Source organism: Equus asinus, chromosome 6, assembly GCF_041296235.1.
Source record: "Equus asinus isolate D_3611 breed Donkey chromosome 6, EquAss-T2T_v2, whole genome shotgun sequence".
Classification (NCBI taxonomy): Eukaryota; Metazoa; Chordata; class Mammalia; order Perissodactyla; family Equidae; genus Equus; species Equus asinus.
Genome location: NC_091795.1, coordinates 43,594,275 through 43,621,676, shown reverse-complemented (window position 1 = coordinate 43,621,676; position 27,402 = coordinate 43,594,275). Strand labels below are relative to the sequence as shown.

At 44.9% G+C, this 27,402-nt stretch overlaps 1 protein-coding gene and 1 long non-coding RNA gene across 18 annotated transcripts in view; one reads left to right on the top strand and one right to left on the bottom strand.

The window, feature by feature from the left end:
* The window catches only part of LOC106828319 (uncharacterized), a 90,458-nt gene extending 65,580 nt beyond the window's left edge, over positions 1-24,878 (bottom strand). For 13 of the 17 annotated variants that reach the window (XR_011503961.1, XR_011503953.1, XR_011503955.1 and 10 more), the window contains exons 1-3: positions 23,966-24,405; positions 23,374-23,464; positions 20,965-21,166 (exon numbers count right to left, since the gene is read on the bottom strand). This is a non-coding gene — a long non-coding RNA (uncharacterized lncRNA). Of the gene's footprint in view, positions 1-70; positions 717-6,227; positions 7,054-9,036; positions 9,216-20,964; positions 21,167-23,373; positions 23,465-23,965 lie in introns of those variants that run through there. The other 4 variants (XR_011503958.1, XR_011503960.1, XR_011503959.1 and 1 more) reach the window with 4 other exon arrangements.
* A 436-nt stretch (positions 24,879-25,314) lies between these two features.
* Positions 25,315-27,046, top strand: PCBP1 (poly(rC) binding protein 1). The gene has a single exon (XM_014836701.3). It carries the CDS (start codon positions 25,625-25,627, stop codon positions 26,693-26,695), a length of 1,071 nt encoding a protein of 356 aa, XP_014692187.1. The 5' UTR covers positions 25,315-25,624; the 3' UTR covers positions 26,696-27,046.
* The last annotated feature ends 356 nt before the right edge of the window (positions 27,047-27,402 follow it).

Genomic DNA, 27,402 nt, shown 5'->3' with positions numbered 1-27,402 from the left:
AAAGATATCTATCACACACAATCAAATGAAAAAAAATTCTTACCACACACAAAAACAATAGTAACTATGTGAGGTGATGGATGTGTTACCTGTATTGTGGTAATCATTTAACGATATATACATATATTAAATCATGTTGTACACCATGTTTATTCTTTAAATGGGACAGAGAACAACACAGAAAGAGATTGATAATGCCAAGCCAGGGTCCGGGCTGAGTGCCAGAGAAGCAGCACAGGCGGCTTTTGTTTGTTCTCCCACCCACTCACTTATCCTCCTCCCCACACCTACACTTTGTTCCAGAAAGGATTTAAGGACAGCAAATCCACATAGCCCCACAAGTTCTTTAACTCTCCTCATCCTCCCTCACCTTTCTCCCGCCTCTTCCCAGAAGCCAGGACAGTGACAGGGTGAAAGGGATAAAAGCTTACGATGGAGGTAAGCTGAGGGGGCACAGAAGGATGGAGGGAAACCCCCAGGGATCTGGATGGGATTCCTCTTATTTCAGCACATGGGGAACAGATCCTGAGAGGCACACTTCTTCCCTGCAGATCTGTAAGACTTGAAGCAAGGTATCTGATTCAGATCCCCTATTTCATCTCCTACTAAACCCCAATGCCTTGCAGGGCAGCCAGGAGCAAGAAACTCATTCACCGGGAGGTCACAAGCCACAGGAGACCAGAGCTCTGCCCCGGTACACAGGGGCCTCCATCTTCCTATAAGAAAAAATGACACAGAGCTGAGCCCTTTTTCCCCCTATGTTATCCCCTCCTCCACAGCTGGACCCAACAACCTATTCTGGCTAAGTTACTCACGCCCAACCCTGCACCCACCACCTTGCCACAACTACCCTACAGAGTCAGAGACTTTCCCACTAAGATTCTCAAGACTAGGTCCCTACCAAGAAAGCTGCCCAAGGTGATCTGACACGTTAGTTTGATTGGAACATTTTCAGTCTGGGCTGAGGTTTTGAGTAACCTGGTGGACAGGGTCCAGATATACCTGCTCTCAGATATGTGGGAGCAGATTACATTTCTTGCCTGAGCATAAAGCCACAAACAAGGAATTGGCAACCCAAAGGTGGAATCTATGTTGCTAGTCCCTACTTCTTTAGCCTGAGGGTAGGAGCAGAAGCGCATGACTAGAGGTAGGGGACCTAGGGAAAGACCTGTTTCAAAATATTTCTCACGTACTCTCTGTCACCTCTTGGACACCTACTGTATGCCAGGCCCTCTATTAAGTGCTTTCATATAATAGCACCAAAAATGACAAATTATTTTTATCAAACATTCCTACCAAGTGCTACTAAGTTAAGAAGCATTGGGGCCGGCACAGTGGTTAAGTTCGCATGTTCTGCTTCAACAGCCTGGGGCTTGCTGGTTCGGATCCAGGGTGCAGACCTACACACTGCTTGTCAAACCATACTGTGGCTGGCGTCCCACATATAAAGTAGAAGAAGATGGGCATGGATGTTAGCTCAGGGCCAGTCTTCCTCAGCAAACAGAGGAGGACTGGTGGCAGATGTTAGCTCTGGGCTCATCTTCCTCAAAAAATAAAAATAAAATAAAAGGTGTTTAAAAAAAAAAAAAGAAGCCGCCTAAGGCACATATAGGTCTAGCTGCCCTGCTGACAGCTGAATACCCAGGCTTAAAATTAGGAAGAGGGGAGAAATCTGAGATTCTACTCAGGGCTGCAACATAGAAGTCTCACTATCCACTATCAGGCCCCAATCCAGCTTCTGATATCTTTCCTTGGCTTTCAGAAGGGAACATCCCTCACACACACATACACACACACACACACACACACACACACACACACAAATCCTCCAATACACTTAGTCTGCAAGTAGAAGAAATTCTTCACTAGGGAAGAGTACAAGATGAGTCAGAGAAAACCCAAAAGCAATCATCTCTTCGGGAGAGGAGCCTCTTTCTCTCTCTCTGCCTCTCTCTTGTCTTCCTTGAATATGTAGTTACCAAGCAACTTCTATTATGCTTATCACTATAGGATGTAATCATAAGACATGTTTCCTGCCTTCAAGAATTTACTCCATTTAGCAAGACAAAATGAGCACACAAGAAACATGTTATAAAAAAGGGGGCTCTAGGGGCTGGCCCAGTGGCCCAGTGGTTAAGTTCACACGTTTCGCTTTGGCAGCCCCAGGTTCACTGGCTCGGATCCCGGGTGCAGACCTACACACTGCTTGTCCAGCCATGATGTGGCAGGCATCCCCATTTAAAATAGAGGAAGATGGGCACAGACATTACCTCAGGGCCAGTCTTCCTCAGCAAAAAGAGGAGGACCAACAGCAGATGTTAGCTCAGGACTAATCTTCCTCAAAAAAAGGGGGAGGGGATGCTCTAAGATTTCTAGTGCATGGAACAGGAAGAACAAAGATGTTAGTAAGACAAACAGAGGGTGGGTGAAATAAGACAAATGGTGGGGTATCCTGATGAACACAGGCATCTTCAATTTCAAACACAATCTCTTCTTTTTTTGTTCCATTCTTAGTAGAGACATGTTTCACTTCAAGAAAAATCTCAAATACAAAAATCCAAGACATAAAGTTGGGGATCATTCATTAGACAAAAAGTCTCTTCCTCTTAGCTGTAAAGTTTAGGGAGATAAAATTGAACCCACAACCCCCAACCCTGCTGCCACACACACAATGTTTACATTCAACTTTTCAGGATCACACTTACAGGGTGAAGCAAAGTACTCAAAAAAAAATGTATAAAAGCCAACGCATTGACAGAAGGATAAACAAAATGTGGTATATACATAAAATGGAATATTATCCAGCCTTAAAAAGGAAGGAAATCCTGCCACATGATACCACATAGATGAACCTCAAAGACATTTGGCAAAGAGAAATAAGCTAGTCACAAGAAGATAAATACTGCATGATTCCACTTATACGAGGTATTTAAAGTAGTCAAATTCACAGAAACAGAAAGCAGAAGGGTGGCTTACCAGGGGCTAGGAGGAGAGGAAACTGAGGAGTTGCTGTTTAATAGGTATAAGAGTTTCAGTTTTGCAAGATGAAAAAGTTCTGGTGATTTGTTGCACAACAGTGTGAATATACTTAACACTACTGAACTATACACACAAAAATGGTTAAGATGGTAAATTTTATGTTTGCTACCACAATTTTTTTTAAAAGGCAATGTACACATGGCCTGAAAAAAAATTTCAGCAATACCAGAAGATATTTAAAAATATAAAAACTTCCAGAAGTAGTCTGAGTATAACAAGCATATAAAGTCCTCCCCTTTTTTCACACAAATATTGATACTAGCATGCCACAAACACCATTCTGCACCTTGCTTTAGTTTTCTCTTAATGATACATCTTGGAGATTGTTCCATATGACTGTGTAAGAGTGTGTGTGTGTCTACCCATCTTATTCTTTTTAATAGCTACATAACGTGCTAATATCCACCATAATTTACTCAACTAGTCCCTTGTCAATATATAATAAGACATATTTTTTAAGCAAAATGTATTAAAGACTTTTCACAGCAATTTTGTCTATTTTTTCCCTCAACAAGAATGTTCGGATTTCACTCTTTACATATCCTTCAAGCAACTACAAATGACTGACATCTGCTTTGGTTTGAATTTTATAGTGTTTCCCCTCAGCTCATTTCTACTAGGTTGCATGTTGACTTTGTCGTCATCACAAGGAGTCACCAAAGAGATGATCAAGGAAACACATGAAATACACAGCATTCTCTGAACATTACGGTCACCCTTTACTCCCTCATCCTTATAAATGGCTGGTCCATAGTATACCTTTTACCATGTTTAACTCTGAGGAAATTCATATATATATATACACTCATACACACACACACACATACACACACTTACTTTTATTACCTAAGTAATTTTTTAAAAAGAGCACCTCTTTCACTTCAGTGTCTCTGGGTCTGCTATTTGGATTCTTTGAGAGAGAGCTCAGTGAAGTTAAATGAGTGAGGGTTCTACAGACACAGCGGGATTCTAATATCAGTTCTGCCATTTCTAAGTTAATCCATCTCTCAGAGCCTCTGGCTTGTCATCTGTAAACCAAGGGCAATACCATCTCTTACACAGGTGAAATCACCACACAAGGTGAAAAGTCCATTTAAGAGGACCAAAGTGCTGTCTCTGTTGAACTAGCACTGCCTGGGGAAGTCAAAGAATTGCTTAGAGAAGTGATAAAGGACAAGAAGGAATCTTGACCAGTTGAAAGGGTGTTCTGGCAGAGGCAACACACATGCAAAGGGTAAGAGATGTGCAGAGCCACAAAGCACCAACACAGATAGCAACAAAAAGGTGAAAGGCAATTTTAGTTAACAAGTACTTATTGAGTGCCTCTATGCACTAGGCAATGAAGATACAACCATGAGCAAGAAGGTCCCTGCCCTCAAGGAGCTTAAAATCTAGGGAGAGGGGCCAGCCCCATGGCCAAATCATTACATTCGCACGCCCCACTTCAGTGGCCCAGGGTTTCGCCGGTTCAGACCCAGGGCACGGACTTAGCACCGCTGATCAAGCCATGCTGAGGCAGCATCCCACATAGCAGAACTAGAAGGATCTACAAACAGAATATACAATTATGTACTGGGGGGCTTTGGGGAGAAGAAGAACAGAAAAATATTGGCAACAAATGTTAGCTCAGGGGCAATCTTTAACTAAAAAAATAAAAATAAAATCTAGGGAGAGAAAGGCTAACCAGTAAACAGCAATAAGTGGTCAAACCAATAAACAGTGATAGGTGGTCTAATGGAAGCAAATGGGGTGCTAAGATAGAGAGTAACATGGAGTTGCTTTGTATAGAGTGGCCATAAAAGACCTCTAAGAGGAGAGAATGCTTAACTGACACTTAAAGGCAAAGGACAGTTAATGTGGTGAAAAGCAGGTAAAGAGTGTTCTAAGCAGAGAGTATAGCACTGCAAAGGCCCTGAAGCCAGGGAGCCCAAGAAGAGGTCATGGAACTGTGAGCAGGTGAGGGTGCTTGCAGAGACAAGGAGGAGAGGGGTTTGGGATGAGTCTTGAGAAACAGGCCGGGACCGGATGTTGCTGGGCTTTGTGGGCCACAATTTGGGCCAAATTGTGCAAGACTGTTTATTCCAACCTGAGACATTTGGACTTCATTGTACAGGTAACATGAATACAACTGAGGATTTGAAAAGGAGAGACGAGGTTGGGTTATTTTACAGAAGATAGTGGAAACTGTGTAGAGGATGGCCGCAAGCAGGAGTGAGGACAGCTTGGAGACCAAATGAAGACAGCCCACACTAGGACAGGGTGAATGTACACAGGAAAGAGAGGCACCCCAGAGACAAATCTGAAGTGCAACTGGCAGCCTTCAAGGTCTCTGTTCTAGCCTATTTTCTAAGTCCAAAGTCAATGCTCCCTATAAATCCCAATGGTAGTGACCTGTCATGAAGGAGTCATTAAGAAAGAGGAGTAATGAGGCCATCCCTGATGGCCTAGTGGTTAAAGTTTGGTGTGCTCTAGGTTCGGTTCCCTGAACCACTCATCTGTGATGAGTGAACACAACTCATCTGTCAGTAGCCATGCTGTGGTGGTGGCTCACATAGAACTAGAAGGACTTACAACTAGGATATACAACCATGCACTGGGGGTTTGGGGAAAAAAAAAAAAAGAGGAAGATTGGCAACAGATGTTAGTTCAGGATGAATCTTTCCTGGGAAAGAAAGAGGAGTGAAAACAGATTATGAAATTTGAAGGCCCCAAAGCAGAAAACAGAAGGCAGGACATTAGAGCAGGAGGCTTAGAAAGCAGAGGAGTCAAAGACAGGGAGCACCCTTGGGGAAATCACTAACAATGGCCATGATCTCCAGCTCTCTCAGGTTGGTTTTCCCAGAGGAGCGCTAGGAGGGGAGTGCAGATGCCTCACCTCATACAGACCAGGTGACCCAGCCTCAGACCGCCCAGTACATGCACACAATCACTCCGTCCAACCTTCAAAAGAGAACACACTCCTCCTCAATAAGAACTGTTTCTATCCCCGTGATTCCCCTTCAGCCACCACTATGATGCCAGCAACCAGGAAGTCTGCAGAAGAGCTCCAGGTTACGTAGAAAACATATAGAACACCTCCAAGGGCTAGTGATCATCACTACTCACCAAGATTCTCTACTTGGCACATCCCAGTCCCCTAATGCTGCCATAAATTCAAAGACCATTCCAGGTTAGAAATTTTTTTTTTTCAAAGACTGACACCTGAGCTAACAACTGTTGCCAATCTTTTTTTTTTCCTTCTCTCCAAAGCCCCCCAGTATATAGTTGTATACTCTAGTTGTGAGTACTTCTAGTTGTGCTATGTAGGACACCACCTCAGCATGGCCTGATGAGTGGTGCCATGTCCACGCCCAGGATCCAAACCAGTGAAACCATGGGCTGCCAAAGCAGAGTGTGCAAACTGAACCGCTCAGCCATGGGGCTGGTCCCCAGGTTAGAAATTCTGAAACCCACTGCCTACACATCTTCAGATACCACCATCCATGCACGCCCAGTCAGTCGTCCACTACTCCTTACTATGCCTCATCAATAGAGTCTCAACAGATATTCTACACTCCCATGTCCCTCCCCAAAATTCAGAGAGAAATTCCACAGATTCAGGTTGGGCAGAGAGTCCTGAACTCCTAAGGCTGCTGAGGCCAGCTCCTATACCTGGTTTGGTGGGAGGAGGTAGCCAGAAGGAGGGCTCACCTACATGAAGGGAGTATCCTCAGCCTACCTGAAGGGAGCACCAACACTGCTGCAGGCCTCTGTATACGAAACTTTTTTCAAAGATGAGCTAGTTGGGGGCCGGCCTGGTGGCGCAGTGGTTAAGTGTGCACGTTCCACTTTGGCGGCCCGGGGTTCACTGGTTTGGATCCCCAGTGCAGACATGGTACCGCTTGGCAAGCCATGCTGTGGCAGGCGTCCCACATACAAAGTAGAGGAAGATGAGCACGGATGTTAGCTCAGGGCCAGTCTTCCTCAGCAAAAAGAGGAGGGTTGGCAGCAGATGTCAGCTCAGGGCTAATCTTCCTGAAAAAAAAAAAAGATGAGCTAGGTGAACCTAGAATATTTAAAAGGAAGAAAGGTGGGCTCTTGAGAGCAGAAACTGATGTGGAGGAAAAAGGTAAGGTAGGATTTTCTGGAGATTTGACTTAAGTAAATAGCACACAAAATACAAACAAAGTAATATGCAATCTAGCTCAAACCTTTGCATGTCAACTACTTGATCCTTCTTATAATCCAAAAGCTGGTTCAATACTAAAGAGGTAAGAATGGTAAAACATGATTTAAGTAATCCCCAAGATTATTTACGGCCCTAATCCTGAACTGCTTACCCTGTTCCTTCTTACACTCCACCCACTATCCTGATTCTCTAGGTTTCTGAGCTAATGATTCAGCTTCCTGTTTCATCTTTGCCTCACCTTATCCCTAAGGCCTTTTGCTTCCTTCCTTGCTTAGGATTCCACTCCACTCTCAGTTATTCTGCCAAGAGCAACTCAGAGTAAATAATCTGCCTACTCAGATCCTCAACTTTTATCCTCAGCACTCATGCCCCCTTCAAGGGCAAGTCTCCTGCAAGGCTTACCCTGATTTTACGAATATGTCTTGGAGAGAGACAGACATATTAGATGGTTCATCTAGGCAAACAGTGGAATCACCAAAGATGATGGAATAAGGAGAATGACAATGAGCCAGGCCCAAATGTCTAGACCTCACCCCGACATCCTAAAGCACATCTTCCTGGCCTTGAGGTGATAACCCTGATACTCCATTCCTCCTATCACCACTCCATGTCAAGGGATCCTTCCAGCCCACAGCAGCTAGGATTAAGAATACATGGTGAACAAGACACAGGCCTTCGCTTGACAGAATTTATAGTCTAGTGAAGGAGACAGACAAATAATTACAATATGCATGATAATTAAAGGCAACGCATGCAGAGCTGTAAGATTAAGAAAGCTAGTCAGGTGAAGTTACCCTTAAACTGAAACTTGAAGGATGAATAGGAGATAGCCAGGCAATGACAAGGCATTTGAGGAAGAGTGTTCTAGGCAGAAGGAATAGTATACACAAAGGTCCCGCAGCAAGAAAGCACATCTGAAGAGACAGGATGAGATGGGGGGTAGGGAGGCCAAGAGAGAGAGTACTGAGGTAGATGATGCTGGAGAGATCAAAAAGGGCCTCATACGACATATGAAGCTGTTCTATCATTCACTTAACAAGTATTCATTGAGTGCCTACAATGTGCCAGGCATTGTCCTATTCACTATGAAAAAGCGAATAAAATGTGCAATTTCCCTGTTCTCAGAGAATTTAATTCTAATTGGAGGAGGCTATAAACAAATATGTGAATAAACCAGAAAAATATCACATATTGATAAGTGCTATGCAAACAATTAAATTAGGTCATGTGACAGAAAGTACATGGGTGGCTACTTTAGACTCATTAGGTGGTCAGGGGAAGGGATGACATAAAAGCAGGTATCTCAATAAAAAGGAACCAGCCAAAGATCAAGGAAAAAAGCATCTTAGGTGGGGGTAACACTATGCGCAAAAGCCCAACAGAAAGATCACTAAAGATTTTTTAAGCAGCGGAGTTAGATCACGATCATTGTTACATTTTATAAACATCACTCTAGCTTCAGTGTGGAGAATGGAATGGAGGTGCAGGAGGATGAAATCAAGACTGGAAGCAGACATGAGAGCAGATTATGTAGACTAAGATGAAGAAGATGACAACAAGAGCTAACACTCACATAGCACTTACTAGGTACGGATCCATGGTTCTAAGCATTTTACATATATTAACATTTAATTCTCACAAATATTTTATAAATTAGGAAACTAAGGTACAGAGCAGTAGCAATGAAGGAGGAAAGAAAGCGACTGGATTCAAGAAGCACTGGGGAGGACAGTCCTGGCAACTGGCTGGTGTGGGCTGTGGGAGAGAAGGGAGGATTACGACGACTAGGCTTTGGGTCTAGCAACTTCATGGGTGGCGGTGCTGTTTACCACATGACAGGACATGGATGAGGAACAGTGAGGAAGCCCAGGAGGCTGCATTTTGCCAAGTCTGCAAAACATCCCAGTGGAGTTGTCCACGTGAGTATTGGATATTCTGGTCTGGAGAGAGATTTGGGCATCATCCAGGTGTAGATGGTGACTGAAGCTGTCAGAGAGGTTGAGATCACCTAGGGATAGTATGAGGAAAATAAAAAGAGGCCTAGGAACAGAATGCTGACATTTAAAACACAATAAGAATCACTTATAACAACAAAAAACTGGAAATACCCTAATGTCCCTCAACAGGAAAAGAGGTAAATAAAATACAGTATGTCTATGCTACAAAATATTATACAGTAACCAAAAAGAAGGAGAAGTACCTTTATGTACCAACATGGCATATTGTCAAGGCATATTACTGACTCAAAGAAAAAAATATCAGAATGATATATAAAATGTGACACCCCCTCTTCGTGTAAATAAATAAATAAAACACAAAAATAACACTTTAAATTTTTTCTAGGTTCACACATACGTATGCAAACATACAGAAAAAATTCTGGAAGGTACATTCCAAACCACTAACAGGTTACCCCTGGGGAACACAGAAATAATTAAAATGGGAGAGGGGGAGCAGAAGTAGTCAAAACATTATCCACAATGTTCTCATTTTTTGGTTATATTACTATTTTCTCTGTAAATTAAAGACCAATTTTCCAAAAAATAATGGAAATCTCTCCTCAATTTTGCTGTGAACCTAAAACGGTTCTAAAAAAGTAATTCTTCATTTAAGGAAAAAAACGGGCAGAAGCAGCTTAATACAAAGGACACCCTTTACCGCAAAGACTAAATTTTCTCTGTCCCTTCCGCCCCTCAGTGGCCTTGATATTCAGATCTTTCAGCTTCCCATCCACCCACATCTGGGATGTTAACACCAAGCCCCCTAATTCCATGCTCCAGCCTGAATCCTTGGCCCCAGGCCAAGCCTGGCCACCAATTCCCTAGCCTGGACCAGAGCCCCAGGAGGGGAAGGGAGACACACCAAAGTCCTAAACAAACGTGGAAGAAGGAGTATCGATGCCAGTTTCAAGGACAGGGATCAGGTGACCTTGCTGGCCATCAGAAGTCTCAAAGGCAGAAAGGTAGCTGAAGGTCTGGAAGCAGCTCTGCAGTGTGGGGGGATGGGGCGGAGAGACAGTCGGGCAAAATCAGGGGGAAGTAGTATGGGGTGAGTTGAAGAAAGAGGCAGTTCCACTAATAAAGATTCCAAGTGAAGTGCTGTAATATGGAGGAAACCAGGTTTACAGCAAAGGGAAGAGAGGAAGCTGCATTCTGTGATGGGGTTGGGGGCAGGGCGGGGGGGGGGGGTGGTATCTACGGATACCTAGATGAGTCACTTCACATCAAAGCAGCAATTCCTGGAGGCACAGTAAAAAGTTTAGAGTTTGGAGCAGCAGAAAGAGACAAGGGACTTGGCTTCTTCCTGAAAAGAAGGGAGGTTCCTCAAATGAGGAGAAAAGAGCCTGAAATAAAGCCTTTCCTTCCTCAGTAAATCAAAGGCAGAGAGATCAGGGCAGGCCTCTGGTGACCGTGCTCTTAACTTTCAACTTTCTGAGGATGAAAGACAACATATTTGTTCCACATGTTTTCCTGGTTACCCAAAGCAGTGACACTGCCTAGGCCTTACCCAACAGCTGATTCACCATCAATTAGTCTACATCACAACGTGCTGAGCCTCACGCCTCACTCGGTCACATACCAGACGGCTCCGGAAAGAAAACAAGCTGGTGTGAGCTGTCAAAGTCCTCTCAGTACCTGACCTCGCCCTCTGGGGTAGGTTTCATTTCAAAACTGAAAGAGACTGAAGGGCTGGGGAAATCCAAAGATCAGCAGAGCCAGGAATAAGTGGTTCCCAGCAGAAAAGGGTCCCAGGCTGGAGCTCAAAAAAGAAACCAGACCACTGATAAGACAGAGTTTATGATGTCTGTCACCAAGCCTTCAGATATCATTTACACGTTGTCCAATATTTACAACAGGGCATGACCATGCTTACCTAACTCCTGATACCTAAATACCTAATTCTTCAAATGTTCAATCAACTTCCTAGCTCTATGAAATTTTAGAGCTTTGGGGTAGCTCCAATAACTGGGATAACAAGGGACTTGTGAATTTTGCAGCCCTTCAAATGGGCCAGCTTTTAATTGTAATGAATTTTATCACCTCTTCTTCCTTCTTCATCTCCCTACAAACCCTTGGCAAAATTACTGTCTCACTAAAAAAATTTCCAAGTTGTTCATGACGGCCCTCTTTCTAGAACAATATTCCATACAGTGAAAGTCGAGCTCATCAAAGGAGTGAGGTTATTTGCTTGAGGTTCATTTTTTTTTTTTTTTAAGATTTTTTTTTTTCCTTTTTCTCCCCAAAGCCCCCTGGTACATAGTTGTATATTCTTCGTTGTGGGTCCTTCTAGTTGTGGCATGTGGGACGCCGCCTCAGCGTGGCTTGATGAGCAGTGCCATGTCTGCGCCCAGGATTCGAACTGACGAAACACTGGGCTGCCTGCAGCAGAGCGCACGAACTTAACCACTCGGCCACAGGGCTGGCCCCTTGAGGTTCATTTTTAACCAGCTGAGTGACCCTGGGAAAGTCACAACCTTTCTGGGCTCAGTTTCCTCATCTGTAAAGAGGTTAGAAACATATAGAAGGAAAGCAATAAAACTTCCCTGGGGCCGGCCCAGTGGTGCATTAGTTAAGTGCACACATTGCGCTTTGGCAGCCTAGGGTTTGCTGGTTCAGATCCTGGATGCGGACATGGCACCACTTGGCAAGCCACGCTGGGGCAGGCGTCCCACATATAAAGTAGAGGAAGATGGGCACGGATGTTAGCTCAGGGCCAGTCTTCCTCAGGAAAAAGAGGAGGAGTGGCAGCAGATATTAGCTCAGAGCTAATCTTCCTCAAAAAAAAAAAAAACTTCCCTGAAGGAAAGAAAGATGTAAGCTTTTAAGTCTAAAAGGCTCATCAAGTGGCAAGAAGAGATATTTTAAAAAGACACAGAGCTAAGCATATCCTTATGAAATGCTAAGAATGAAGAAAAAATTTACAAACTTCCAGAAAGAGAGAATAGGTCATCACTTACAAAGAAAAAAGAATCCTATTGGCATTGGACTTCTCATCGCTATCACTAAAAACTAAAGACAGTAGAAAGCTGTCACAGACTCTGTAGAGACTAGGACTACTATTTAGGAATCTTACACGCAGCCAAGACATCATTCATAAATGAAAGCAAAAAAAGTATGTATATTTGGACATATAAGGACCTTGAAAGTACCATCTATGCCCTTTTTCTAAGAAAATCACTCAAGTATCCTAGTCAACTTAATATTTAAAATTGGAACAAAGCTTGGAAACACAAAATGTACACAAGACACGTTTTCCTTCTCTATGAAGAAACCTTTTAACAAGGTGGTACCAGATATCGCCTTTCCGGGTACAAACAGAAACTGTCCTGAACACAACCGTCCCTGGCAGTCTGGGTTTGCAAGTTGTTCAGCACCTAGTGGCCTGATGAAGTAAATACAATTTCATCAAGTACCCGGATAAACTTCCAGCCATTTTGTGAGCTCTGACAGCGTGTACAGGGCAGCAGCCTGACATCCTTGATATTATAAGAGTAGGACACTGCAAACCTTCCAGACTCATATACAACTTTATAGACTCAGCTCACTATCCATTCATTCTCCAAGGATGTGGGAAGATCCCATACTTTGTACCTAACTAATCACAAGAGAAGCATAGATTTGTTACAAGGCTACACTTGCAAAGTAGTGAGAAATAGAGACTGCATTTGGCCAGACTAACCTGAATTGAAAACAAGCTTATATGCTAAGAGAAAACTGTAAATGTGCCTTATAAACAGGAAGAGTGTCTTCAAATGCTCACAAGATTGGAATGTGGAAGATGGATTATATTTATCCTGTATGGTTCCAGGAGATAGGCCTAAAACTGATGAGAAGTCACCTCAATCAGATTGTAATTCAAAACAAGAAATAATTTTCTACCAATGAGAGCTATTCAACAACATAATGAGATTCCTGGAGAAGAGATGAGCTCCCCAGCAATGGAAGTATTCAAAACGAACTTGGACGATCATCTGTCAGGCAGATGACAGAAAGCATTCCTGTAACCGGATGGCAGACTAGAGACAAGGAGATTGATTGTATTACCTCAAAGGCCCTTTCCAAGAGTCTATCATTCTAAACAAAACAAGCAAAGAAACAAACAAAAGCCACTAACAGATAACTAAAGAGTCCTCTCCCTGCTTCTTATTTTTAAGCTCCAAGCAGGCAGTACAACTTAGTGAGTTTGATACCACTTTCCACTTGAGTAAATGTGGACAAATTATTTAACACTATTTGCCTCATTTTCATTATCTGTAAATTTAGAACAATAATAGTACCTATCTCATAAGATTACTAGGAAGATTAAATACCATACCTTGTAAAGTACTTAAAACAGTGCCTAACATAGTACATAAAACTAGCATCTTGGAAAGGAAAGGTAGCTAGGTGGTCGGGGTGCGGGGGGGGGACAGTGAAACCTGAAATGTGCTGCTTGTTTCAGTTATCTCTACCCAACCCTCAACCAAAGCATTCCTGGTCATTGCTGGCCAAATGCGAGGTTCCCTTGGCAACCAACCTCAAAAAAGAATCCAGATCTACCTTCTTCAGGAAGGAGGCTGCTTCTCTGCCCTGAAATCTAGCATCTTCCCTTGCACAAAGCAGGCTCCCTAAAACCTCACAAATACCACTGCTCCAAAATCAAGGACATGAGCAGGTGCTACTCTCCTCACTTCATATCATCAATCATAGAACATGAGAGTTAGAAGGGACCATTTAGAGCGACCCCTTTGTTTAATGAATGAGGACAATAAAGCTGAGAAAAGTGAAGTCCTGGATGCAGCAAATTGGTGACGGGGTCAAGACAAGATCACAGGCCTCCTTATTCCTAGCCCAATAGTCAAAATCTTCCCATTTTTCCGATGGGAAAAATAGGACTGGCCCTACTAAGCCACCTGCCCATACTGTCTTCACAGACAGGTAAGAGAGGAATAGAAGCAGTAGAGTGTAGAGGTTAAGAGCATAGACTCTGGAGCCAGACTGCTTATTCAAATCCCAGTTCTACCACTTACTGTGCGACTTTAAGCAAGTTTCCTAACCTCTCTTTGTTTCTATAAAACAGGGATAAGAGCAACTACCTTATAGGGTTATTTTAAGGATTAGATGAGATAATCCATGTAAAATCCATGGCACATAGAAAGTGCTTGCATGTACACTGCTCTGCTGCTCATCATTACCAGTTGTATTAAGCAGAGAGACAATCATAATAACAAGAGAGACCAGACAAGCTCCTACTTCTGGTCCAAAGAGCACTGGGAAGGACATAGGTGTTTATTTAGCTCCATTTTCTGGCCCTGGCCAGGGAACATCCAATCAATCAGCAGGAGAAGACCATAATTAACCCATCACTCATTTATTTCTTTGGATCTAGGGAAGAAACAACTCAGGGAATAACCAAGTATATGCTATGGTGATAAGATGCTTAAGATCATAGATAAAGGGATCAGCCCAGTGGTGTAGTGATTAAGTTTGTACACTCCACCTCGGTGGCCTAGGGTTCAGGAGTTCAGATCCTAGGCACAGACCTACACACCACTCACCAAGCCATGCTGTGGCACCATCTCACATACAAAATAGAGGGCTACTGGCATAGATGTTAGCTCAGGGACAATATTCCTCAAGCAAAAAGAGGAAGATTGGCAACAGATGTTAGCTCAGGGCCAATCTTCCTCACCAAAAAAAGGTCACAGATAAAGGTCAGGTAAGTCTGAACACAAGCATGATCTTTACATCTATGCTCATCTCAGTTTTGACAAAATGCAGTTCTTGTCCAGTCTCTTCCCCTCAAGCCATGAAAGTGGTATAGTGTAATGGTTAAGAAAAAGAGCTCTGGAGTGTGCCTGCCTGGGTGCAAGCTCCTGTTCCATCATTTATTTGCTGTGTCACTTTGGCAAATTACCTGACCTCTCTCTACGCCTTTGTTTCCCCATCTGTTGAATGAGGATAAAAACTATTTTAATTATGATAACAGCTGACATTTGGTGAGTACGTTCTATGTGCCAAGCACTATGCTAAGCACTTTACACAGTTTATATCATTTAATTATCACAACAACCTTATGAGGCAGGTACTATTACTACCCTCATTTTACAGATGAGGAAAATGAGGTACAGTTTTCTTATTCAAGGCCACATGGCTAGCTATGGCAAAGCTGAGATGTCAGTGCAGGAGATTCGACCCCAGAGTCTATGCTCCTTACTCCTACACTGCTCTACTTCTCACAACACCAGGCTTATATGGCTGTTATGTTGTTAAAATAAGACAATCCACATAAAGTGCTTACCACAGTCCCTCATTCATCAAGGTTAGCCATTACTATTATTGCTGTTGTTGTTATCACCATCATTGATCCCTTTGAGTTTCTCTCAAATACTACCACCTCCTGAGTTCCAGTATGGCCTGGAGGATGGCTGTTTTCCTACCTACACACCAGCTCACTGGGCAGCGGGGGTGGGGTTCTATTATTTCACTTCCCTCATGTAATACAGGGTTAAGTATCTGGGTGGAGAGACAAGGAAATATTTTCTATAAACCTGCTAGTCTATAAAAACAATATATTAAAATCTTTGCTTTTAAACATAAAATCTTCATTACTCTCATCAGAAAAGAAACATGTTTATTAAAAAAATTTTTTCAAAATAAAGCAGAGATATAAAGTATTTACTAAAAACAGAATTATCTGTCCTCTACCTCGTTCCCACTTCCACTCTCCTGTTCTTAAAACCAGTATATTATTTAGTCATTTAGTCCTCACAAGAAGTCAGATTGCTGTCATTTATCTTTATCTCCATTTGGCAGGTACTGAAACTGAGGTTCAGAGAGGTTCAAGATCAAACAGCTAGTAAGTGGAGGTCAGGGTTTCTGGAAAAGAACTTTCATATAAGGAAGAAGGTAAAGATAGTTAACTCCTTTAACTTACCCTGAAAGGAAGTGGCTATGATAGAAGGTTCCTAGAAGGTACCTAAGAAGAACCAAGACTGACAATGGCATTTTTAAGAAACTCTTGCTCTAAATGAGGCAAGACCAAACAGAAACTGTAACCCAAAAAGTCAGTAATGCAGTGAGCTTTCATCAATCCTTCCCTCCCAGAGACAGTACAAATTATTGATAAGCCCGACAAAGCAAGACTTCGTCTCTGAAGATATCCATCCTTTGCACACCAGTCCTTACCTCCTCAATTCCAAAAACTATGTATCACTCTGCTAGAGAGCACAGCACGGTCTAGGTCAAAATAAACATTTTTTAGACTGAGCAATCTGAGGGTAGAAACAACGTCTTATTCATACAGATCTTTCCTTTATTATCAGGTAAACAACCCTCTATATATTCAATATATTTTTGTTTAAAAATCAAGTGAACTTATTCATTCAATTCCCATGTGCTAGTCACTGTTCTAGGAGGTGAGGACATAGCAATGAGCACAACAGAGTCCTAGCCATCATGAAATTTACATTCTAGTGGCGGGTGACAAATAATAAACAAACTATAGCAGAGAGAGTCCCTAGAACAGTGCTGACCTGTAGTAGGCAGCACTCGATAAATACCTGAATAATGAATGAATGAATAAGTAGTATTTCAAACAGTGCTAAGTTCTGTGGAGAAAAATAAGACAGGGAAGGGGAACAGGGAATACCGAGGGCAGGAGACGGCTTTTACTTTCCATAGGAAGGTCAAGGAATGCTTCACAGATTAGGTGACAGCTGAGCAGAAACCTGAAGGAGGTAAGGGAGGAGGCCATACTGATATCTGGAAGAAGTGTTCCAGGCAGAGAAAAACAACTACAAATATCCCAAGGCTTGGCATGTTGCAGCAACTGCAAGGAGACCAGTGTGGCTAGAGTACAAAGGGAAAGTGGTAGAAGATGAGGTCAGAGTAGCTGAGAGAAGGTGGTGCAGAAGATCCTATGCGGCCCTGTAGACCACTGTAAGGACTAGGTTTTCAATCTGGGTGGGACCCAGTGGACAGTTTTCAGCAAAGGTGTGGCATGCTTTGAAATACGCTTAACAGGATTACTCTGGTCACTGTTAAGATTAGACTCAGGGGACCAAGAGCAAAAGAAGAAAGACCATTTAGGCTACTACAATAGTAGCAGGGGAGGTGGTGAGAAGAGTTCAAATCCTGAATATATTTTAAGGTAGAGCTCACAGGACCTGCTGGTGGAGTAAGAAAAAGAACAGAGTCAGGGCCTGGTGGCACAGTGGTTAAGTTTGCACATTCCGCCTCAGAGGCCTGGTGTTCGCCAGTGTGGATTCCGGGTGTGGACCTATGCACCGCTTGTCAAGCCATGCTGCGGCAAGTGTCCCACATATAAACAAAAGTAGAGGAAGATGGGCGCAGATGTTAGCTCAGAGCCAGTCTTCCTCAGCAAAAAGAGGAGGATTGGCAGCAAATGTTAGCTCAGGGCTAAACTTCCTCAAAAAAAAAAAAAGACAACGAAAAACAAACAAACAGAACAGAGTGAAGGGAGAGTCCTCCATACATTCAATACAACTGAAACTGAGATGAGGAGGAATTGCTGGAGACGCAGATTTGAGAAGAAAAGTTCCACAGCTGATTTTTTTAATACGTTAAGTTCAAGAAGCCATGAGATACCCAAGTAGAGGTATCCAGAGGAATTTGGACATAAAAGTCTTGAGTTCAGGGGAAGACACTCAAGCTAGTAATTCACACTTGAGAACTGTGAGGGTATAAATGGTGTTTAAAGTCTTGAGAGAGAGCACCTAGGAATTGAGTGTAGATAAAGAAGGGATCCAAGGAGTGATCTGAGTACTTCATCTTGGAGGCAGAGGAGATACCGAGAAATTAGCCAAAAAAAAAAGCGGGGAGGGTTTGAGAAGAAGGGGCCATTGAGGTGGGAGGAGAACCAAGGGAGCGACATCCTGGGAGCCAAGTGAAACTAGCATGCAAGGAGGGAGAGTCAAATGCTGAGAGGTCACAAAGACGACTGAGAAATGACCACTGAATCTATGTGCTCTTTTCTAAGCATGTTCTTCCCTACTCCACACACATCATTTCTTTTCCTTTAATCCAGATAAAATCCCAGTATTGTCCAATGAATACACATATGGTTTCTGTTTAATGTAACTATATCTGTGTCTCAAAAAACAAAAATCAATGCTTTTAATGCGGACACACCAGATTTTACAGGGTGAATAACACTGAACAGATGCTTTGTCTGTTTGAAATAACTGTCTCTCTGAAACAAAGTCCCTAAGTCTTGCTTGTGCTCAGTAGGTAGAATCAGAGAAATGAGCTATTTAAATATATTTCTTTTGTTCTGCCATAAAGCAGCAATTATTCTTGAACTCCTTTCCCTCCTCCCTAACTCAAACATCCTAACCAGCTAAACAAAGACTAATTTCCACACACACCCCTTGAAAAACAAAGCAGGACACAATCAAATCCAAAAGTTGGATGAGAAAGGGATTTCTGTGCATTACACCTTCTTTCTTTTACTACAGAGAGGGTTAACAATTATTTGCTAATTCAAAGGTTGTGCTTTCTTTACATTTTGTCCTTAGAATCTCTAGACAGGAAGTGAAATTTCTGGTATCTTCATCTTAAAAGAGAATTCTGCTACAAAATAAGGATTTTAACTTTCTGTGCTCTAGCAAGCACAGTCCAGTCTCAATGATCTACACTTCTGAAGCAGTAGAAGAATAATCACCAAAAACTGTATCATGCCAACATCCTTCACACCTTCCTGAAACGGCTACAACTTTTGAATGGACTGTGCTCTCTGCCTTTGGGCCTTTGCTCCTTCTGCCTGGAATACCATTCCCTGCCCTCCACTTTGCAATTTGCTGACTTGGGACTCAGCCTGAATGTCAGCGTCTCTAGGCAGCCTTCCCGAATTCTCTCCATGACTGAACCAAGGGCCCTCCTCTGAGCTCACAGCACCCTCTGCTTACTCATATCCTTACACTTTAACACACTGCACTGTGAATCTGTTTACTCGTCTGTCTCCGTTTCGAGATCATAAACATCTTGAGGGCAAGGACAGGATCTCATTCATTTTTCTATCCTTAGTGTCTGGGACATATCAAGCAAACAAAAAATATTTGCTGAGTAAATGAATAAGATGACTTTTGACCTAGTATTCCTTATGTAATTTTTGTAGCACATTTTCCTTGATAAACCAGTTGAACTGAGGCTAATATTAAAATTATTGGCATCTAATCACATCCCCAGCTGATTGTAGAAACAAAGAAATTTCTCCTACCTGATATTGGAAATAGGGGACAAAAAGACAGATGTGCTGCTCAAGACCAGCTCAGGAGAAGTTATCCTATCAGCTGCTCATCCTCGGCGCAAGACAGCAGCCTATGCTTCTGACACCACAGAAAGGGCCAACGGACCTCTGGACTAGTCCCTTCACCTTCCTTCCACTGATCCTGTATTCTCCTCTTCTCACCCCACTATGCTTTTCTCTCTTTCCTTTTCTTACCGTTTCTTGCTTCCTCAGTTTTCTGTACTTTGCATCTGCATACTGTTCTCATTTTCCCTTTAACTTTTCTCTGCACTCCCTTCTCCATGCCTCATTTCAGTCAGAGTGACCCTGGGGAATCCAGGGGAATCACTTTGCCCAACTGGGAGAATTCAGGCCAAGGATGTTGCTGTATCTGCCAGTCACTTCTGAAAGGCACAGCAACATATTTCTTAAGTTTCTAAGGAAACCAAGCAGTGACCCCATAACAGCAGTATAGGGTCACAAGCACAAGAGGTCAAATGTACTCCACACAAAGTGGGTAAGCCACGCTTCTAGGCTGCACTCTGTAGTATCCTGCAAAGCAACACGAAAAAGGCCCTCTCAATTTACTAAAATCTTTCTCCTTTTTTGAGGAAGATCAGCCCTGAGCTAACATCTGCTGCCAATCTTCCTCTTTTCACTGAGGAAGACTGGCCCTGAGCTAACATCTGTGCCCATCTTCCTCTACTTTATATGTGGGATGCCTGCCACAGCATAGCTTGACAAGCAGTGTGTAGGTCCACACCCAGGATCCGAACTGGCAAACCCTGGACAGCTGAAGCAGAATGTGTGCACTTAACCGCTGTACCACTGGGCCAACCCCTACTATAATTTTAAATAAAAAGAGAAATGGAAGCTCTATCTGAAGGGCAGAAGAGAAAAGGAAACCACATGTTTTGGAAAAATTGCTGCCACATTGATAAGGCAAATTTAAAAAGCTGGAATATGCTGGCTGGGCCAGGTAGGTTAGCAAAAGAATGTGGTCCTTGCCCCCAGGGAAGTTAGAATCTCATTGAGGAATCCTTCCCACTACTTCTCAAACCCATAAACGTTAACATTAGAGAACAAGAGGGAAGAGATTCTCTTAAACCAAGGGAGTCAGGAACCTAACATAAGTGGAACAGAAGTTCTGGGACAGAAAAATACAAACTGGATGGAAGCTTTGTGAGTTTAAGATAAAGTTATTCCATGTGTCAGTCAGTGTCACAAGCATCAGAAGCCAAGGAAAGGAACAATCCACAACTGGGAATCAAGAGGCCCAGCTCAGGTCCCAATGAGCTGTGTAACCTTGGGCAAGTCACTTCACTACTGTGATCTAAAGAGGACTCTTCCATAAAATGGGCATAATAATACCTTTTGGTAAACTTGTCTGTGATGCTTAAATAAATAATGTGAAATCACTTTGAAAAGTTTTCTATAATATGCCAATGTGAGGTAAGAGGAGCGAAAACCCTTCCTCTGAATGGAGTTAAGTCCTGTGGTTCAGTTTCCAAAGTCTAAGCCTGACTCACCTTCCCAGCCTCATTTACCCCTTTTGCCAACTTGCAGTCACTGAGTGGGAGGAGAAGAGTCATGCGTGGGGCTCCAGGGGGAGGGCGGAGACTATTTGGTAAGTTGCTCCATATCTCAGTGGCTTCATCTGTAAAACGGGCGGTGTGGCATTCACTCACGGGCGGTGTGGCATTCACTCGGTATCCAGAAGATAGTGCAGGCCTGAGGAAGGGAGTGGAAAGCTTACTATAAGTGAGTAAAATATTTATATAACCCTCCCCCTCAGGGATAAATAGCCAAGATCACCAAGTTTCATTACTCCCTGGACAGAATTAGAAGCGGCCTTAGAGATCATTTAATCTCTAGGTTTACAGACAGGAAAACTGAGGCCCACATAAATGAAGTGGGTTGTAGAAGTCTCAAAGCTAGTCAGTGGCAGAGATGGAACTAGGGGCCAGAGTCACAGACGCCCAAGTCGAGCACCCTCTCTGCCAGATCTCAGGGTCAGTCAGGGCACCTGTGGCCTGTACAATACATAATCAACACCAAGACACATTACAATTTAATCAACAGCTAAATGTGAGCTACCTAAGGGAGGGGCTGCAGGACTCTGAGGGAAGGGAGGAGGCTGAGCAACGGGACTGGGAAGGCTTCACTGAGACGAGCAGAGCCCTGGAAGTACTCAGATAAGGAAAAATGATGGCAATGTTTCAGGCAGAAAAGGCTTAAAATAGGCAGTGTTAGGAAGAAAGACCCAATAGATAAGTCTTTCTTTAGGGAAAATAAATAGGTGGCAGAACTAGAGGACCACAATGCTTGGAATCAGGATAATTCTTTTCTTTTTTCCTTTTTTATTTTTTTGGTAAAGATTGACACCTGAACTAATAACTGTTGCCAATCTTTTTTTCCCCCCAGCTCTTTCTCCCCAAATCCCCCCAGTACGTAGTTGTATATTTTTAGTTGTGGGTCCCTCTAGTTGTGGCATGTGGGACACTGCCTCAGCATGGCCTGATGAGCGGTGCCATGTCCACACCCAGCACCCAGGATCCAAACGGGCGAAACCCTGGGCCACCAAAATGGAGTGCAGGAACTTAACCACTCGGCCATGGGGCCGGCCCAGGATAATTCTTGATTATATGTAATTTAGTCCTTTTGCTGTGTCCTGAGTTTTTGACTATTTTTCATTCCCTAATCAACGCTGTCACCCTACAAGACAAAGTCCTCTAAAGAGATCACGTGTAGCTTAGTGGTTAGGTATACAGGCTCTGGACTCAGACTGCCTAGATTCAAATCCTCGCTCTACCACTCAACAGCTGTGTGATCTTGCACAAAGTCCTTTACCTCTCTGTACCTCTATAAAATGGAAATAACATCACCCCATCTCAGAAGATTTTATGAGGATTAAATGCGTACGTTAATCATGTTGGTCACAACCTAACGAGTTTTTCATCACTTTAGCTTTGATATGACCTTTTTTATGTGAAGGAGAGAACTGAAATTACCAGAATACATTGCATGTAGTAAGGATAAGAAATGTTTTGCAAAACTCTCATTTCTGTTATAAACGTGTGTGTATGTATGTCTCAGCTATTATTTAAAATTGATCTCTTATGATGGCTTGCTTTTCAAAACCTGAGAGGCACTGAATTAATGCATAGAATAAAGCTTCAAACAGTGCCTGGCATATAGTAAGCACTTAGTGCTATTACTGTCATTGCTGCTGTTATGGACCTACCTACTGAAATCGTTTGTAGGATTATACAAGGTAACGTGAAAGCACTCTGGAAAGTGTGATATACCATATTAATGTCAGTTAAAGGAAGCAAAAAGCCCTTCCCTCCATCTCTAACCCCGACACAAGTCGAGCGCTGTTTAGGTTCCTATCTGTTGCTTGGCCCACAAGTTGTTACCTTGAACTGAAGAGTCCACAGACTACGATTTATCTAACACTCTGTCATGCTCTGTCAATGTTTGCAGAGAAATGAGGCTTGGCGCCAGAGTAAAATTATTTATTGTTACCTGGTCGGGGCTTTGGGGTGGGGAAGGCGGAAGCCATGCGGATAGGTCCCTGAAGGAAGCGAGTGAGTCACACAGGGCTACTGTTCGCTTCCGCAGAGCCAGGTGGACTCCACCGCGCCACAGACAAGGCGGGACTGACAGATACTCCAGCCTTTGGGCAGCGATGAGTCACTTCCCTCTCCCTGTCCTCACCCAGACACCTCATAAAAAATAGCATTGGAGCCCCTTACAGGTATAGCTCACACCAGGGAAAACTGGGAATCCCCAAACAGATACGGACAAAAACGGGGTGACTGAGCACCAAAAGATTACCGGGGTAATCCACTTTAAATGACAAGCTCGCCAAAACTTCCAAATAGCATTTAAATTCTAAAACCCTGACTTACAGAAAAATTTGGAAACGCGCTCACCAATAAGGATATCGGAAGGTCTGGATTCCATCCTGGACACTGTGTGACCTTGAATTAGTCACTTCATCTCTCTGGGCCTAAGTGAATTCGTCTGTTAAAAAAAGAAGAGAGAGAGAGATAACGACACCTACCTCAGAGCATCACTGTAAAATTTAAATAGTATTCGGCAAAATGGCTAGCACAGGATCTGACGCTGGTAAATACACAAGAGATATTCCTTCTAGACCAAGTGATCACCAATTGTGATAAACTTAAGTTCACCGACCAGCTGGTCCGTGAAAAAAGTCATAGGTATCTTACGTCGCTTCATGGGAATTGTTTTTTTTAAATAAATTTTATAAGACAATTTCTTGGTCTCTCCAGCACAACAGCCTATGCCAGAAGTCTAGGAAAGCAGGAATTTGCCATCTCATTCCTTAAAGCAGTGATTCCGAAGTGCTTCAGTACTGGGGGCCCAAATCACCCACTGCTACTGCCCCCTATTATCCATCATTAAATTTAAAACGCGCGAGACTCAGTATTCTTCCTACACTTTACGGTTATCCGCATTCCCGTTTCAATTAATGGAGGAAATGCATTAAAATTCGCCCACCGAGGTCTGGACCAGCCTGAGGGGCTTTATCCCAGAGCGGTCGGCGCACTCGCCGCGCACGGAAAGGCCCCGGCCCACGGGCACGGGGTGGGGGTCGCCTTCTAGAGCTTTCGGGCCGACCCCAATTTCTCGTTGGCGACGAATCCAGGCCACGTGTCGCCATTTTGTGTTCAGGAAACATGGCGGCCACCGCCGTGGGGAAGGGAGGGGGGCGGAGGGTCCGCCACGTTAGCCGCTATCCCTGCGGGACCCTGCAGTACGGGGCGCACACGGCCTTTTCTGCCTGGCTTAGGTGGAGGAGAGGGGAAGGGGCAGAAAGGAACGGGTACGGCAGCGTCCAGAGCGCCCTTTCTTTGACGAGAGGAACGTGAGGCAGCGACACCCGCAGGAAAGGCCTTCCAAGATGGCGGCCCGCGGGGGCGGCCCGCGGGGGCCGCCCCCGGAGCGCGCAGGGCGCGGCGGCTGCACCGAGGGGCAAGGGCCGAAAGGCGGCAGCGGGGCCTGGACTGCAGGGACGCCCCAACGCACGGGTCGGCACCCCCTGAATAAATGCGGCCCCAAGAAGCACACCATTGTCTTAAATGTCTGACGCGGCTGCCAGGACTAAAACGACACTAGGGCAGGAGGTGGGGTTTCTGCGGGTTTAAGCGAAAGAAACTTGCAAAATGCAAACAAAGCATTATGTAAATGGACGCCATTCTTTTTAGGGCCGTGTTTCTAGCACTTCCCAGAAACCATGAACAGAGCCCCGACTCGGGCCCCGGCGGGGGGCTGGGTTTCGGTCTTTCTCTTCACCGGACGCCACCCCGGGGTCTGGGCAGGGGTGGGGGTTGGTGCGGGGCGCCCGGACGCCGGGGACGAAAGGGCCCCACGTGCCCGTCAGCGCGCGCGCCCGCCCCGCAGGCCTCGCCTCGCCGCCCTTCCCCCCCGGAAGTCCGCGGCTGCCCCGCCCGCCTCCCCACACCCTCGCGCCTGCGCTCTGGCCGCCTCACGCGCACGTTTTAAAACCGCGGCGTCCCAGCTGCCGCCTGCAGTTACCGCCGGGGCTGCCCGCGTCGCTCCCTGTCGAAATACCTTCTATAGAGATGGAGAGTAATGTGTCGCCGCAATTCAGAACACTAACGTTTCCAAACACTTGCCGGGGTCGCTAGGGTTAATAAAATACAGGTTCCTTTTAAAACGTTGCCGGGCTCACAGCTTTTGTCCATCGGGGCTTTATTTTCAACTCTAGGCTGTTAAAAGGGTTTTTTAAAAACTACCGTGTGGGAGTTGGCGCAATCTTGTGACCTAAAAAAGACGGGTCCTCATTTTTTTTCAAGGGGTCCTGCGCAGCAAGCACTTCCGGGGTCAGAGGGTACGCGGGGTTGAAAGCGGGCTTCCCGCCCCGCCCAGACCGCCGAGGCTGCCGCCGGAGTCGCCACCGCCGCGCCCTCGCCCACCCGCCCGCCCGCCGCTCCCGGCCCCGCTCGCCCCCTCCGCCGCCGCCGCCCGCCCCTGCGACGACGCCGCGGCCTCCCGCCCGCGCCCGCTCGCTCCCGCGGCCCTCGCTCGCCTCGCGCCGGCAGTTTTGGGCCTACATCTCCCCTCCCCCCCCGCCAGCCACCAAAGACTTGACCACGTAACGAGCCCAACTCCCCCGAACGCCGCCCGCCGCTCGCCATGGATGCCGGTGTGACTGAAAGTGGACTAAATGTGACTCTCACCATTCGGCTGCTTATGCACGGAAAGGAAGTAGGAAGCATCATTGGGAAGAAAGGGGAGTCGGTTAAGAGGATCCGCGAGGAGAGTGGCGCGCGGATCAACATCTCGGAGGGGAATTGCCCGGAGAGAATCATCACTCTGACCGGCCCCACCAATGCCATCTTTAAGGCCTTCGCTATGATCATCGACAAGCTGGAAGAAGATATCAACAGCTCCATGACCAACAGCACGGCGGCCAGCAGGCCCCCGGTCACCCTGAGGCTCGTGGTGCCGGCCACCCAGTGCGGCTCCCTGATTGGGAAAGGCGGGTGTAAGATCAAAGAGATCCGCGAGAGTACGGGGGCCCAGGTCCAGGTGGCGGGGGATATGCTGCCCAACTCCACCGAGCGGGCCATCACCATTGCTGGCGTGCCGCAGTCTGTCACCGAGTGTGTCAAGCAGATCTGCCTGGTCATGCTGGAGACGCTCTCCCAGTCTCCGCAAGGGAGAGTCATGACCATTCCGTACCAGCCCATGCCGGCCAGCTCTCCAGTCATCTGCGCGGGCGGCCAAGATCGGTGCAGCGACGCTGCGGGCTACCCCCACGCCACCCATGACCTGGAGGGACCACCTCTAGATGCCTACTCGATTCAAGGACAACACACCATTTCTCCGCTCGATCTGGCCAAGCTGAACCAGGTGGCAAGACAACAGTCTCACTTTGCCATGATGCACGGCGGGACCGGATTCGCCGGAATTGACTCCAGCTCTCCAGAGGTGAAAGGCTATTGGGCAAGTTTGGATGCATCTACTCAAACCACCCATGAACTCACCATTCCAAATAACTTAATTGGCTGCATAATCGGGCGCCAAGGCGCCAACATTAATGAGATCCGCCAGATGTCCGGGGCCCAGATCAAAATTGCCAATCCAGTGGAAGGCTCTTCTGGTAGGCAGGTTACTATCACTGGCTCTGCTGCCAGTATTAGTCTGGCCCAATATCTAATCAATGCCAGGCTTTCTTCTGAGAAGGGCATGGGGTGCAGCTAGAACAGTGTAGGTTCACTCATAACGCCTTTCTGCTGTTTTCCCATGATCCAACTGTGTAATTTCTGGTCAGTGATTCCAGGTTTTAAATAATTTGTAAGTGTTCAGTTTCTACACAACTTTATCATCCGCTAAGAATTTAAAAAATCACATTCTCTGTTCAGCTGTTAATGCTGGGATCCATATTTAGTTTTATAAGCTTTTCCCTGTTTTTAGTTTTGTTTTGGGTTTTTTGGCTCATGAATTTTATTTCTGTTTGTCGATAAGAAATGTAAGAGTGGAATGTTAATAAATTTCAGTTTAGTTCTGTAATGTCAGGAATTTAAAAAATTAAAAAATGGATTGGTTAAACAATGCTTCATATTTGAAAAAGCTGGGAACTACTATCTTAAACTCTTTGTTGGTGCTTTTTTTTCCTTCCCCTTTTAGTGTTAGGCATCCGTACGGAGAAGGGTGGGTGCGTCCTTGGTATTCTCTCCAGCCCTTTTCACCTTACTGGTGAGATTCCATTCCCTCTGTCCCAACAAAGGAACCCGGTAGGCTGGGCCTGCTCTGGGTTGCTTGCAGACGGGGCCTCTCCCAGAGAGGTGACATCCCTCCAGCCAAGTTCCAGAGAGAGGCCTCTGCCCGTTTCTCTGGTGGAAAACATAAGGGTTTTCTCGGGTGGAAGAAGTATGCCCATTCAGTGGGAGCTCTGAGGAATGGCCATG

What these genes read in the sequence shown, in the direction of transcription:
- PCBP1 (XM_014836701.3), top strand. Translation starts at nt 25,625, where the DNA reads ATGGATGCCGGTGTGACTGAAAGTGGACTAAATGTGACTCTCACCATT.